At 34.8% G+C, this 16531-nt stretch overlaps 1 protein-coding gene across 2 annotated transcripts; it reads right to left on the reverse strand.

Annotated features, from left to right (window-relative positions):
• Positions 1 to 29: 29 nt before the first annotated feature.
• LOC142981902 (alpha-tocopherol transfer protein-like) lies at positions 30 to 16150 on the reverse strand. Of its 2 annotated transcripts, none has more exons than XM_076128043.1 (7): positions 16051 to 16150; positions 11209 to 11339; positions 7997 to 8150; positions 7610 to 7714; positions 5839 to 5986; positions 5243 to 5459; positions 30 to 642 (listed from the first exon to the last, which is right to left on the reverse strand). In XM_076128043.1, exons 2-7 carry the CDS (start codon positions 11333 to 11335, stop codon positions 488 to 490), a joined length of 906 nt encoding a protein of 301 aa, XP_075984158.1. In that variant the 5' UTR covers positions 11336 to 11339; positions 16051 to 16150; the 3' UTR covers positions 30 to 487. The 2 variants fall into 2 exon arrangements, with proteins under 2 accessions (XP_075984158.1, XP_075984157.1); XM_076128042.1 differs by lacking the exon at positions 16051 to 16150 and adding an exon at positions 15663 to 15786.
• Positions 16151 to 16531: the final 381 nt, after the last annotated feature.

Genomic DNA, 16531 nt, shown 5'->3' on the forward strand with positions numbered 1-16531 from the left:
AAACAAATTGTTTATTATCATTATAAAACAGCATAATACTAATTTTAAAATATACTGAATAGTGTCACTAATGACCAGTTTCAATAACCTATCTTCAGATAAAGATAGCTATCTAAAGGTACGTTATTGGAACCGGCAGTAAACTAAGTGGAATAACCCTGTACTTATTAATTAAATATTCACGGAAAACTGTGTAGTATTTATAATATTCACAGAAAACTGTTTATACAAACGAGTGATTTGACTTTCATTAAATTACTTCATTTATAGAACAAATCGGACCAAAAAAAAACAAAATGTCCTTTCATAGATTTTGGGGTCGGTTTTATAACCTTATTGGCAGTAGTGACAGCTAATAGATTAATAAAAAATATCCGTTTTCCACTTGAAATCAATCAGAAATTGTTAAAACCGGTCCTTATGATGACTATCTATAGGATAGTCTAGCCATCCGCTGGTGAATCATAATAACTACAATAATTATATGTTAATCAATGTCTAGCTTCTTGAAGGATCCCTCGACGGAGCCGAATATATCAGAGATGGTCTTCGGTTTGCCAGGTCTCAGGGACTCCACCACGCGCTTCTTGTTCTCTTCCACGAAGAAATCTTTGTTTGCCCGCATTCTCGCTAGCATTGCATCTGGAAAATAAATATAATAATATTAGTTGTATAATTATATTAGTTGCGCCGGCCGGGCGATCGCACGGACGTGTCGTGCGCGTCGCGGAATTATAATTTTATTAAATTAAATAATATTCATAGTAAGACTGTGTTTGAGAGAAAGTTTAAACTATGGATAAAACTTTAACACCAATAAGTGGCATTAACACGATGCGTGGGAGTCGGAGAAATACAAGTGAATTGTGTTTGGTGGACAATGACAATAAGTTATTACTGGAGGAAATACAGGAGTTTCGAGTTGAAATGCGAATTCGTCTAGATGAGCAAACGAAGGAGTATGGGCTGCTGAAAGACAGGTTGGCTAATACGGAAACGGAATTACGAGAATTACGGAAGACAATGAGTGTGCAACAAGAGAAGGCTAATAATAAGATGGAGTTATTAGAAAAGACAATTAAACAACTAATAGAGAAGAACGAGCAATTGGAAGAAGGTATTCGTGTTCGTGATGCAGAAAAGGAACATATGGAAACAGGGCAACAAATCCAGAACTCATCTTTTACATTTGCAAGCAAAGTTAAACAGAAGCCAACACTTGTAAACAAAACGACGGTTAATTCAAAAAATAGTGAGGCCACGAAATCTGTTCAAATTATAACGAGCGAGCAAAAAACTCAAGAAAGAGCTTCCCAACAAGATACCCAAAAGAATGTACAGGTTAATGAAATTGAGTTGGAAAAGAACGATAAAGAAGGAAACTGGTCAATAGTAAAGAGAAGAAAAAGTAAATATCAAAATAGTGAAGTCAAAAAAGGGGGCTGCACAGACAAGATGGAGATAAGGGGAACTGAAAGAAAGAAATATCTACATGTATGGAGACTGCAGAAAGAAACCACAGAGGAAGATTTAGAAAAATATGTCAGAAGTTTATACAAGGAGGAGTGCAATATAACCGTAGAAAGAATAAAACATAGAACAGAAAGAGATTACGCGTCATTTATAATAGGAGTTCCAGAAAGTAAATATGAGCAATTGAGTCAGTCAGAAAACTGGCCGTTAAATATCGAGTTCTGCGAGTGGGTGTGGTTTCGTAGACTGCCAAGTAAATTACCCAACCGAAATTAAGTGCACTGAAATTTATTATCAAAACGTAAGAGGACTTCGTACAAAACTAGAGGAGTTTTATGTGGCCATATCAATTGCAAGTGCTGATTTGTTCGCAATAACCGAAACAGGATGCCACAAATCAATATACGATGCAGAAATAGTTCCACCGGGATACACCATATTACGTTGCGACCGAGCGGACGGGCGGAAACAGGGAGGAGCGTTTCTCGTGGCCACACCGCGATTGCAGTTGCACCGGGTGTCACCGTGTGACGTAAACATCGACGATCAGGTGTTCGAACTAGTCAGTGCTACCGTTTATAAGAGAAATAGATATTTATTTTTGTTATGCGTCGTGTATATTCCGCCAAATAGTAGTGAGAATGATTATTTATTATTGTTTAGGATAATTGAACAGTTTTGTGATAAATATAGCAATATAGTAGTGATAGGTGATTTAAATTTGTTTTCTAGTGGTTCGAATGTAACTAATTATTTTGAATATTTTCGAGCATACTGTGGATTCACTCAGAGTAACAGTATAGGTAACTGCAATAACAGACAATTGGATGTAGTGCTAAGTAATTTTGCGGAGAGTGAGAGTGTGTGTGTGCGCGCGGCGCGGGCGCCGCTTGTACCGGTGGACGCGTATCACCCGCCGCTCGTGGTGGCGGTGCGGCAGGCGCGCGTCGCGCTCGCTCCCGCGCCCCCCGCGCACGCCGTGCCTCCCGCGACCATCGACGACGCGCTAGACGCAGGTGGGCACCGAGCGGAAGGTTGGAACTTTTTTAAAGCTAATTTTCAATTACTTTACTCAAAGATAGCAGACATAGACTGGACTCCAATTTTAGAATTAGATTTAAATAACAGTGTAGATTATTTTTATGAGTGTATTAATTCTGTAATAGATTACTGTGTTCCAAGAAAAAAGCGAAGTAGTGTAAACTCTGGGTACGTTTACCCTGAGTGGTACACTTTGGAAATAATTCGCGACATACGACTCAAAGCACTTTTACATAAGAAATACAAATCTAGTAAAATGAAAATAGATTATGACGCATTCGCACAGTGTAGGTCTAGGGTTAAAGCAATGATTGTATCGGCCCGGAAACAATATGAGGATCGAATACAGGAACAAATGCAGAGAGAACCGAAATCTTTTTGGAATTTTATTAATTCTAGAAAAACGAATAGGGGTTCGCAAAAAATTTTAAAAGACGGCGAATTACTCGCTCTTGATAGGTGTGCGAAGGAATTTGCAGATTATTTCCATTCGGTGTACAGTACACAACAAGCCGAGCTAAACGTAGAGGCAGCAATAGCAGCAGCGGGTGGGAATAATGGGGCAGCGCGTGTTCATTTAGAACAGTTAGATACTGATGACGTATTGCGAGCACTCCAACATCTTAAACCAAAAACGTCAGCTGGACCAGATGGTATACCACCGTATGTATTTAGAGATTGTCGGGAAGTGCTTGCTGCGCCATTATTGCACATTTATAACTTGTGTCTTAAAACAGCTGTGTTTCCTGAAAGGTGGAAAACCTCTAGAGTTGTTCCAGTACCCAAAGGGGGTTCAAAAGCCAGTGTAGAGGGTTATAGACCGGTCGCTGTGCTGTCAACCCCTGCCAAGGTTTTGGAATCGGCGATACATAAAGTTATATTACAACAGGTAAGTACACAATTGTCTGACGCTCAGCATGGATTTCGTCCAGCGAAAAGTACGACCAGTAATCTTCTTAGCCACATGGCTCATATAGTGCCAACAGTAGATAGTGGCGCACAAATTGACTCCGCTTATTTTGATTACAAAAAAGCTTTTGATTTAGTGGATAATGACATCTTGCTTAAAAAACTAGCTGGAGTCGGTTTCACGTCACATTTACTCCAGTTTTTTGGCAGCTATATGAGAGATAGGAGACAGTATGTGGAATACATGGGCTTTAGATCTGACCCATATTTTACGTGGTCTGGGGTGAGTCAGGGCAGCAATTTGGGTCCGTTGCAATTTATATTGATGATAAACGACTTACCAGAAGTCGTTAAAGATGCGAGATGCCTACTTTTCGCTGATGATCTAAAATTATCACTTGATATCAGGAATAGAGACGACTGCGTAAGATTACAGAGGGACATAGACAGAGTAGTGGATTGGAGTAAAGAAAACCGTTTAGAATTTAACATCTCAAAATGTGTGACTATTAGTTTTACTCGTTCACACTCTCCCATCCACTACACCTATGAGATCGACAAGATTCCTGTGTCTAGAACATCGGAGGTTAAAGATTTAGGAATCTGCCTCACATCTGATTTAAAGTTTAGGGATCACATAGCCAGTATATGTCAAAAAGCATTCAGAAATTTAGGTTTTGTTTTACGTACAGTTCAGAATTTTACAAACATTGGAGCTATCATAGCATTATATAATGCACTAGTTAGGAGTCAATTAGAATTTAACGCAGTAATCTGGGCTCCACATGAAATTAAATATAATCTCATGTTGGAGCGGGTGCAAAATAAATTTATTAGGTATATATATTTGCGGCTTTATGGAGTGTACCCATTTTATCCCCTTATGTATCCAACTTTGTTCATACTAGGTATGGTAGGGTATAACCAGTTGCGAGTTAGGAGGGATTTTGCTTTAGTCTGGTATTTATTTAAAATTATTAGAGGAAAAGAGCACAATGCAGATATGCTTGAACATGTGCACTTTAGTGTTCCGGATAGGTATATTTGGAAACGAAGGAAACCGCCTATGTTAGCAGTTCCGCGAGGGAGGACCAAACTGTTACAGGAGGCGCCACTGCCGCGCGCGCTCCGCACTCTCAATCTGATAGCAGATAAACTGGATGTGTTTTGCTGTACTCTGAGTGAATTCACAAGGGTTTCTATGTTTATAATATGCTATAACGTTTAATGTTAAGGTTAGTTTTATAATTAATAATATTATTGTAAATTACTAGACTAAGTATTATAAATAATTATGTATCTGTGGCATAACTACCGCATTGGGTGGTACACCTTTAATGGTAGTTGTAAGCTGTAAGAAATAAATAAATAAATAAATAAATAAAATAAATAAATAATACTGTAGACTTTTTTTTAGGTTTGAAGAGCCCGTGGCTTTTAACAACAGCCGCGCGGAACGATTTCTAAGGTTAAGCTACGCTTGCCGAGGTTGTTCTGTGGATGGGTGACCATCTTTTACGTGTAAAGGTCTTCATTTATCTTTCTACTCAATTTCATAAAAAAATGCAATGTTTTAGCCTCAGAAGCATAACTAATATACAGACAGACTTTCGTATTGAAAATAAATGTAAGTAAGAATGGGTTGTTAAAAACATAAAAATGTATGATTTATGTTTTTAACTACCTAAAAATAAATGCCTTTTAGTTAAAGGTAGGCATTTTAAGGTAAAATGCGTGTTTGCGTTAATTCCCGTATCCTATTATACATTAAACATGCAACGCGAGAGTTCAAAAGTTATGATAAAACATTTTAACATACCTCTACACTCTTCAATGGTCTTGAACTCCCCACCAGCTCCTTTTGGCAAGGCCTCCATCGGCAGATAAGGGTCCAGGGTCTTACTCCCGATCTGATGGATCTTCAGCACGTCCAGCAGTTCCTTCTTCATGAAGGGCTTGATCATCATCAGGAGACGGTCCATGAAGGATGGCGCGTTGAGAAAGTGAAGACCTTTTATTTTTACTAACATGGCTTCCTGGGGGCAAATGGAAAGGTGGCTTTAAGATATGCTGGTTGTATATTTCGTGTTAGTGGTTTGTTTTTGGGTTTTTATGTGTGTTAAGATAGTGTCTTAGGAATTCGGGTCTTTTGTATGCATTTCATTCTTAAATAAGGGATCATTGTATGTATCCTCAAGCTCAAGGAAAGCTGTATTTCCAAGACCTTCTTAGTTTCTTTTCCAACAGGCACTAGAGATTTTTTTACGTTTTCAACCTAGGACCTGTTGATCAGTCATGTCGTCATATTATCGCACGGAATAAAAGGCAATTTAGAACTCAACATAGTAATTTTTGTAAGTTCTCTCTTTTTTAAAGAAGATCAAATATCAAATGGACATACAATATTCTTCTTACCTGCAAGAAATATAAGAACTGCTGAATAGTCTGAACATCCAGCCTCGTGAGATGTCCCAGCTTGAGGCCGTCCAGATCGAAGATCAGCACGAACCCTGGCCACGTGCCCTCCTCGTACTGCCATAAGTCTAGGATCATCATCACTGACCTGAAGATAAAATATCAGTAAAATTATTATTATGGGCTAACATTGCCACGAAGCGGATGCCACAAGATGGTCGGCGGCGAAGAGGAAGGCCTAAACGGAGATGGCGGGATGACCTGGATGCGTTCCTGGATGGATGGCCAGACGCAACAATCTACCGAAGGGACTGGAAACTCAGGGGAGAGGCCTTTGCTCAGCAGTGGAACATAGAAACAAGCAAATTAAAAAAATAAATAAAATTATATCTATACTAATATTATAAAGCTGAAGAGTTTGTTTGTTTGTTTGATTGTTTGTTTGTTTGATTGTTTGTTTGTTTGATTGTTTGTTTGTTTGTTTGTTTGTTTGAACGCGCTAATCTCAGTAACTACTGGTCCGATTTGAAAAATTCTTTCAGTGTTAGATAGTCCATTTATCGAGGAAGGCTATAGGCTATATTTCATCACGCTACGACCAATAGGAGCGAAGTAGCAACGAAAAATGTTACAAAAACGGGGAAAATTTTGACCCATTCTCTCTTGCGTGACGCAAGCGAAGTTGCGCGGGTCGGCTAGTTATACATATAACTCTCTAGTCCGTATTTGGCCAGCATGGTGGATACTAGGCACAAGTCGACTCTCGTTTTGTAAGTAGATCCTGAACAGGTGGTATGAGGGTAAAATTTACGTTTCTTTTTTTACGTTTTTATTTTATTTGCCCCGTTTGCTTATTATTTAACTAGCTGACTCGCGCAACTTCGCTTGCGTCACATAAGAGAGAATGGGTCAAAATTTTCCCCGTTTTTGTAACATTTTTTTATTGGTATTCTGCTCCTATTGGTCATAGCGTGATGATATATAGCCTGTAGCCTTTCTCGATAAATGGGCTATCTAACACTGAAATATTTTTTCAAAAAGGACCAGTAGTTCCTGAGATTAGCGCGTTCAAACAAACAAACTCTTTAGCTTTATAATATTAGTATAGATTCAAATCCGCAGCGTTATGGACTCTCTCTCTTTCTCGTTCCGGGAGAAGACCCTAATCTGGAAGTAGGTTCGTAAAGGCTTATATTTTTTCTTCATGACTCAAATGATATAAGAATTCGCATTTTATGTACTTCTTCAAGACATGTAGTCTCTTAATTTGCAAAGGATTACACGCGTATCTATAACAGTAATAGCAAAGTAACTTTTTGTTACCTTTGCACGGTTATCAGGAAATAATCTAAATTGTTACAGGTAACCTTTTGAACCTAAACTTTGTAACGTGGTTTGTTTTCCGAGATTGTGAATAAACAACACGTAATTAACGCCATAATAAACATAAAATCTGATAAAAATGATTACTTTAATCATACCGTAGTATATAATTAAGTAGTATTTTTCTTTGTAGGTGTACCTTTATGCAATGAAGTAACAGAGCATATTTCTTTACAAATCGATGAAAACTGAAGCATTTTAGTTCACCCATAAACTCTTTTTATAACTTGATTTGCCATACTATATCCTTCGTGACTTAGCGTATTATTTCAATAGTAATATGAAAAAATCTCTCACACTTCGCCCAGCGCAGGAAATGGGAATCAAACCTATAGCTTTTTTAATTGAATTTGGCAATTGCTGTTACATGGATCCTAAAGGCACTTACCGTAGTGATCTAGCGAAGTCAAAGTTCCTAGGTTCATAGTCCAGCAGGCGGCAGTAGAAGACACCATCCCCTTCTCGCGACCGAGTTGGTAGAGGCTGCAGTAATCTGAAAATTACAAAAAATCGAACTGAAAATAGAAAAAGCACTGGTCCGGGACTCGAACTCGAAACATTGCCGACAGCTTCAGTGCTCTAAGCATCATTGGAGCAGTTTGTTTCGGACGTACAGTAGTTATTTGCAATTATCTCCATATTAATTCTAATCAGAATCGATAAAGTGGTATTAATGAAAGCGTAACACAGTCAGGCAAACACCATTTTTAATAGTCTCGTAAGTTTTACAAAGTATGGACTTTGCAAGGAAGTTCTAAATAAAATAATTACTTACACTTTATGCAAATTATCTTCAGTCTTGTTGTCAACGACACGGTCTTTAAAGAAGCTGGTGAACAACGTCTTGAGCGTGTAGTGCAGGTCTAACACTTGCTTCGAAACCTCCGCGCTTCTGTCGCAGCAGTGGTATGTGAGGATCAGGTCCAAATCTGACAAGGAAAAGAAGAATTGTTGATTGTATTGCGTATTTACGTATTCCACTGCCTTTGTAAACCCAAACAGATTGAGTTAAAAATGTTCATCAAAATGTTGGGAAGCATCAGACATAGAGATCTATGCTTCGAAAAATAATCTTCAGCCTCTCATTTCGCAGTTACAAGAATTTTAAAATAGAGAGAAGGCTTGCATTGAGCATACACCAGTAACTTTAGAAAACTCTAGCAGTATTTTTTGATAAAACTTGCTATCACAGAGAACATTATTAGAAATGTAATCAAATAACACACTCTACTCTATCGTTTACAGAATCATTCACCATTTTCTATAGACTCAAAATGCGACGGCAATCATACAACTCATTCTATTTAATTCTTTGGGGAAACCCAACAATAGTTTACGTAACATTTGTCCATATAAAACCGTCAGTTGATACTAACACAAAGCTGATTTGTTACCTTATTTAGACGGAACAAAGACAATTTAAACAGCGGCTAGCATACTGATAACTTATCCAACCTATTTACTAACTCATTGTGTAGAAAATGCACGTGGGATGCATGTTTTAGTGGCTGGCTTATATACTTATAGACTATTTTGTACATAAGTGACAGCTTATAGGATGGTTGATTTGTAAACGACAAATTAATATCCCGCACTAAGAATTGTTCTTAGCGGGGACTTTAACAAACATACAAACAACGTACAGCACAAACAGACACGAAACAATTATCTGTGGATCGCACTAATGCTTGTTCCGTGTGGGAATCGAACCCACGACCTCCCGACACAATGATATTGGCGTAGTGACTGCGCACTGCGCTAAAAAAGCAGTCAAAATATATTACGCAAAATAACTATAACGCTAAAAAACTTTAAGAAAAGAGGAAGATTACAGAAAACCAGTTATTTAAATAAATGACTAAACGGGTTTATGCGAATAGGCTCATGAATAGTTGAAGATTATGTCATCAGCTCAAACCGTAGGAATTTTTTTATAACTTCTGCCCGCGACTTCATCCGCGTGTAAAATATTCTCGGTTAAAAAGTATTATTTATACATAGGTACATTTTTGTAGAATCCTTGTGCCATTTTTTTTTACAAATTCATTGATAAGACAGTATAAGCTAACTTATGCTCGCGTTTGTGCGTTCGTGTAAAATTTATTAAAGTCAGGCTAGCAGTGTTATAATCACAGATACTTACGTACGTGAAAAGAAGGGAAGTTTGTAAGTTCAAGTGGCGTTATTTTTATCGGTTTCTGCCTATCCTTTTGAATGTAATTTTATGTTTCATGTTACAAGTAAGATAAACTCTTATAGATAGCATAGCATTGCTTATTAATTTACAAATTTGCTTATTATTTATACAGTGAATGATTTATTTAAGAGTCGTGGTAAATATAATTACATAATACGTGACATGCTCATACATGCAATGTAATTTCCATACTTATTATAATATTGAATAATATCATCATAATGACTACAATTTATTATGAATCATTGAGCTACATACACTAAATACACTTTATAGGCGCTTTTACTTTATTTTAAAGGCGATCGGTAGTATGTGTTACTGCCGCACAAGAGGTCTCGGGTTCAAATTCTGAATCGGGCCAAAAAGTATTTTCTGAGATTTTCTGTTAAGAATTTCTTAGAAATTGCCCGGAGTTAGGAAGTTGAGGTCGTAAACCTCCGTGCCGTAAAGCCGTCGGTCCTGCGCCTGACCTCTCACTGGTCGTGTCGGTTATCCGTCCCACTGGGTTAAGAGAGTAAGGAAAAAGAGAAATTAAGTAATATAAACTTTTGTTTTAAGGTTTATTATGTTCAGAATAAGGTTCTAGCAATATAATCTGGCAACTTTGTATAGAGCCTTGGTATGCGCAATTTATCTAGATTATCACTATAGTTTAAAACAATATCGCATTCCGAGGCCTGTCCTTACATAATATATTATGCTTAGATCTTTAAAACTACGCCACGGGTTTAGAGAGACTTTATTATAGTTAGAGTAATTAAAGAAGGAGGCTTTCGCGTAAAAATTGTAAAACTTTTTTTGTAAAATTACTTTTTAATAGTAAATAATTCAGACCTGAGACCACCGTCAGCTGTTTAAGCCTGCGGGTCAAAGAACTTAGAAAATTACAGCCGGAACCCACAATTAAACGTGCCTTTCAAAACACGGAGAAACTCGGTATGTACAATATGGTCACCCATCCACTGAACAACCTCAGCAAGCGTAGCTTAACCTGAGTGATTGATTTGTGCGATAAGAAAATGACTTCCGTACTCATTTAAAAGTTAAATCAGCAGGTTACATAGCAAGTAATCAGGGCTTACAATAGCTATAATTAATAACAGTGTTTTTTGCGTTTGATCAAGTTAATGCTAATGACTAGATAATGCTTTGTTTATACTTCACTTCATCTTCATACAAAGGTGCAAATGTTACGTGACTTCAACAGTTTTTATTACTGATTGTTAATTAAGTCAATTTGCGCGTGTGTTTTTGTTATAATTACTTGTGTATACATACTGTAATTTTATGTATTTATGACACGCACGACGATAAAGATATGTCTCTTGCTACCCTTTTCAAAAATCAATCCCTAAGCAACTGCTAAGAGTTAGTTTATTTTGTAACTCAATCTTCAAGAATCTCTTTGCAAAATTTTATAATTGGTTTTGAGTTCTAAATTTCTTTGTATTATGTTCAGATAGGCCAAGCCGTAAAACCGAATATGTGTAGATGAACCCGATCGATCGGCACAAATGGAACTAATAAGTCGAATCGGTTTTGTTGTTTTATAAATATTACTGAACCGAACGTGCCGAGCCAAATATGTGTGTAGCGAGCCTTACATTTGGAGAGCCGTATTTCGGAAAGCACAAAACGCTTTCAATCCAGTCTTAACTAGTTAGCTGAGTCCATCACACCACACTTGTTTATTGGGCACACACATCGCAATCACTTCGCTACCTCAATGTTACTTAGTTCTAATGGAACCTATGGCCATTACTAAGGTTTAGTATTGAAGCTTCTCTCACCTGTAATATGGTCTTTAGGCAGATGTGGTTGTGTATTGAGCCAGCCGCGTAGTTTCTTGATGTCGTCGGGAGTGATCCCTGTCTTCTTCTTGTACTCATCTTCTAAGGCTATCTGGGACACTGCCATTATGCTGAAATATTCAGAAAATCTTTTTATATATCTACAGTTTAGAAGATAGTGGGCACGCGGTTCATCTTTCATTATTTATTAGTTAAGAAGGAATAAATTAAATTGTTCGTTTGATGCTATTTTCACTACTTTTACATCCATGTTCATAATATTGTATTCTTTAAAACATCTATTTTTTGTTAATCTGAAATATATACTACCTAATTAATAAGTTAATTATTTGAAATCAGTTGACCGTTTGTGTATAAATCAAAACATAAATATACATATAAGAATTTTAATTATCGCCTGTTTCCAGAAGAAGGCTCTTTTTAACTTCAAGTTTAAACGCACTTTAAGGGTTTTTAAAGGACTATAAATACACTCGCAAATTACCAAGTATATTTTTATCTTTCATTGAACATTTTTTCATAATTATTCTCAATTCCCTTGTGGCATGAGGCCATCGAGTTGTCTTACACCAGACATTTTACCTAATTATACAAAATGTCAGAGATGCCCAATATGATCGCACGAAGGCGACATTTAATAATTATATTTCATCACAGTAATCAGTGGCAATAAGCTCGCCTCCTATTACATGGGACTAACATTGTTAATGGCGAAACGTAGTGTTTTACACCTATGCCTACACCTTTTTGTATATCAGGCATGATATAATGTAAAGTATTAAAAACATACATACATAATATCAGACCTTTCTCTCATAAGGGTAGTTAGATACCAAAAACAGCCACTTGGTACGATCCTTACAAATTACTTGCTTCATTCACTTTCATACATCTACTCTACATAGATACGTAGATAATATCACGCCTTTTTCCCATAGGGGTAGGCAGAGACCAAAAACGCCATTTGGCGATCCTCACAAACTTTTTTTGCCTCAATATCATACGGAATGTATGAAAACATTATAATTAAATATTTCTATAACTTAATATTAAATATTTCTATATCCTTTCGTACCTATTTTTAAAATGGTTTTACTTTAAAATTCGTTCTTGACTTTGACAAAATAAGACACTGAATAATTTTAATGCAATTATAATTAATTCAGTTTAACCTATATAAATAACGCGAATAAAGATAAAATGTGAGTTTTTGAGATAAAAGGACATACCCGAGCACAAACTAATGACAATGCGGGGATCGTCAACCTTTTCAAGATATATTTAATTTATTTTTAATGCATTTGCAAGGGAATATAGTAACAAACTGTGTCGTTGTTATTTTTAGTAACTTAACGATTGAATGCAGATATACTTAAAACATTTATTTTTTAATTTAGGGCATAAGAATTTACATCGGTTTTTATTAAAGTTCGTCTGAACCAAATGAGTGCCTTTTAATGGGTTAATGATTTTCTACACATTATAATATAAAAATGCGTTGTTTCTGACAAATCGTTTTAAGCCGAGGTTTATAAAATCGATAAGACTGTTTAATTTCAAGTATAAAAATATTAATGTTCCACATAACACGCAAAGCCTTACGTTATAATTAATCATAAGTACATATTCACGCCAATTAATTTGTCCTTTTATTATTTTTGCTTAATATTTCCGCAACACGATTAAACTCGCAACTCGGTGATTTTTGATATTATTCAAGAAAAGGACAACTATTTATAGAAATTAATTTCCTGGTAGGAATCGAACTCATGACCCTAGGTGCAGTGTTGACCTTAACAACTGCATCACTCACATACTGCTCACCCACTTTCTAATTAACCGTCGTAATACATGTACAACATAATGTATAATAATTTAGTTACACTTATATAAATATAGGTACTTATAGTATTTATTATTCTAGTTCAGTTCTGTTGCATAATACGTGTTTAAACTAGATGGCCTTGAAGTTCCTTACAACTTACTTTTGTTCCAGTGGTCGTCTGCAATATTAATTAATTACTGGTTTAACCACCATTATAGGACTTGGATAAGCATTAGTAGATAGCTTAACAGGAGGAGGCGATCATATAATATAGTCAGTTGCGCTCACAGGTCGGCAAACGATCTCGTGGGTTAGGCAAACCGAAGGTAAACGTTTATACCTACATATATTCGACGGCAAATACTTTTTTTTTATCTTGTTTTACTATATGTTTTAATATATTATTTCTAATATCATGCGTAATAATTATTTGGCCTTCATATATAATACGTGTATTAAAAAACGTACTAAATTATATCGCTTCATCTAACCCGTTAATTAGTTCCTTCTTTTGTTAAATAATTATCTATTATTATTAATTATTACGTACTCTCATAAAAATAAAAACATTTTTTTTATTTATTCTTTAGTTTTTAAAGGTATGCTAAAGTATTTTTTTGTTGAACAACAAAACTATTAAGTTTTATTATTGACCAAAATTTTCAAAGCTTTCAGAAAAATAATTTCAGGCTGCTCATCTTTTAAAAATCATGATTGTTATAATGTCTAATTTATTGCTGTTGTAATTAGCAGTAAACAAGTGCAGAAAAGAGCGCGCGTTTGATAAATTTATTTTATTCTCTAAGGCTCTTTCTAAGGCAATTTCCTTGTCGAGTAGTTCAGGTAGTATCAAGGTGTGACCTTATATATGAAAATAAAATGAAGAGACACCATAAACTCATATTTTTAACGTTTATAAATATCTAGGAGTCTATTCCCAAAAATAAATGTGAGAATAAGATATTTTTATAGCTAGAATTAACATTTTGATATTAAAAATGAGTTTGTGATTCTTGTGAGTGTATCCTTACTGCTGATAATGAGATCTCGGGTTTTATTCCTAGTGTGGGAAAGTATTACGGGTCTTTTTATAATTTATATTATTTAGATTATTCTCAATAATAGTAGTCCGAAGTTTGGTAACATGATAATAGGCTCCTCTATTAATTGGGACTAACATTGTTAATAGTGAAACTAGGGTGTATTTCATACATCTTTGCCTGAACTTTCGAGTGTAATAGACATCATATGTATATTATATATTTAAATGTACATAAAAAATATTGTATTTAAAGCAAGTTGGTGTATGTATTTAAAATGTATCTCTCGTAAACTAGTCGACCTTCTAACTTGGTTGTAAAACACATATACATATTATATATAATATATAATAAAGACTAATTTAGTTTTACGATATAATTAAGTACTACTACCGGTATGAATTAGTTCTTTTAACCGACTGTGTAAAAATAAGGGTTATGTGTTTATCACTGTAGTTTTTATGAAGTTTTTGAGTACCTATATGGTCTTGGCAGTAGTGTATTTAGGTACCTATAAGACTGCTGAAAGACTTGATGCTTGAACAAAATAGAGCACTTTGTCCAAGCTGGTTGTTCGTTTTGTTATGTTCTAATTCATATTAGAATATTTCTTGATAGTAGTTATTTATTATTTTAGATACTTATTTTAATCCACAATAAAATTATGTATAATATTTAAATTAACTTTTAATTTTACTAAAATAAAAAGTAAATTACTTACGTTTATTTTATCTATACTAATATAATAAAGCTGAAGAGTTTGTTTGTTTGTTTGTTTGAACGCGCTAATCTCAGGAACTACTGGTCCGATTTGAAAAATTCTTTCAGTGTTAGATAGCCCATTTATCGAGGAAGGCTATAGGCTATATAACATCACGCTACGGTCATTAGGAGCGGAGTAGCAACGAAAAATGTTACAAAAACGGGGAAAATTTTGACCCATTCTCTTAGGAGACGCAAGCGAAGTTGCGCGGGTCAGCTAGTTAAAAATAAAGTTATTTACACGTGTATTATTTGGTTATAATGAGTTTTAATTATATGTATTTCAGGAAAATATTTTAGGTAAATTATGACTTCAAATTATCCCTACTCACATATTATTACCGCCACCGTATGAGATAACATTGATTAATAAATAATTTGAGTAATTAATTAATATCAATCACAACAGTATTAATAACTTTAATTATTTACGGCTAATTCGTATTTAATAATAATCTTAAATTTAGGTTTATTTATATTATCAAGAAATTAAACAAATTTGTAAACTTTCACATGTTTGTAAACTAAAATCAATCGTTATACTGAAGTCTACATTATGTACTTAAGTTCCTATTTAATACCAAAAAACACTAAGAAAATTTTAATAATATTGAAAAATGAAGTTTAAGCTATAAAGTAATAACTAAATTTAATATACTTTTATATTTAAATGACCTACAAATAAAAAAAACACGATTTATAAATAATTTAAATTGTCTTTACAGCGATATAACAACTAAATATAACTCAACAAACAAATAATTTAATAATTAACCTAAATAACCTCACAATTAAAATATACTTACGTTAAATAATATTAATTATGTACACACATAAACTATATTTATCTCCATGAAACACAACACAGCGCGCGTCCTGCGACCAAGCCTCGCGCGATTCTCACTGACTCGTGTAGTAAGTGATGCCTAAAGTCATTTATATGTATGTCGCGGTTCGAATCACGAAATAGTATTATTAAAATGTGTTTACAGTATTCACGTAGGTAGTTTTTTAGAGATAACTTAAAAAGGCATATGGTTATTGTTTAAATAATGTTTTTCAAAGAATGCGATTCGTGCGAGTGATAAATGGGTTTTCAAATACCTAATTTAATTGATTTTACAATAAAATATAACTTTAAATAATTGATTTTAATATTTAACCTAAACAGTCTTTAAATTATAATATACTTACATTAAATAATATTAATTATGTACACACATAAACTGTATATATCTCCATGAAACACAACACAGCGCGCGTCCTGCGACCAAGCCTCGCGCGATTCTCACTGACTCGTGTAGTAAGTGATGCCTAAAGTCATTTATATGTATGTCGCGGTTCAATTCACGTATTAGTATTATTAAAATGTGTCTACGGTATTCACATAGGTTAGATAAAGATTGAGAGATTGGAATACGAATGATATTCGTTTTATTAGTGCACATTCGTCGAATGTATGCAGTAATTAAATGGATACGGTGTGGTACTGTAAATATAGTATTGAAAGTAATAATCTATACTAATATTATAAAGCTGAAGAGTTTGTTTGTTTGATTGTTTGTTTGTTTGTTTGTTTGTTTGAACGCGCTAATCTCAGGAACTACTGGTCCGATTTGAAAAATTCTTTCAGTATTAGATAGTCCATTTATCGAGGAAGGCTATAGGCTATATA

Source organism: Anticarsia gemmatalis, chromosome 20, assembly GCF_050436995.1.
Source record: "Anticarsia gemmatalis isolate Benzon Research Colony breed Stoneville strain chromosome 20, ilAntGemm2 primary, whole genome shotgun sequence".
Classification (NCBI taxonomy): domain Eukaryota; kingdom Metazoa; phylum Arthropoda; class Insecta; order Lepidoptera; family Erebidae; genus Anticarsia; species Anticarsia gemmatalis.

What these genes read in the sequence shown, in the direction of transcription:
- LOC142981902 (XM_076128043.1), bottom strand. Translation starts at nt 11,335, where the DNA reads ATGGCAGTGTCCCAGATAGCCTTAGAAGATGAGTACAAGAAGAAGACA. An exon ending in AGTTCTTATATTTCTTGCAG is followed by an intron (nt 5,460 to 5,838) that starts GTAAGAAGAATA and finishes ATTTGCCCCCAG; the next exon opens with GAAGCCATGTTAGTAAAAAT. An exon ending in GACCATTGAAGAGTGTAGAG is followed by an intron (nt 643 to 5,242) that starts GTATGTTAAAAT and finishes TTTATTTTCCAG; the next exon opens with ATGCAATGCTAGCGAGAATG.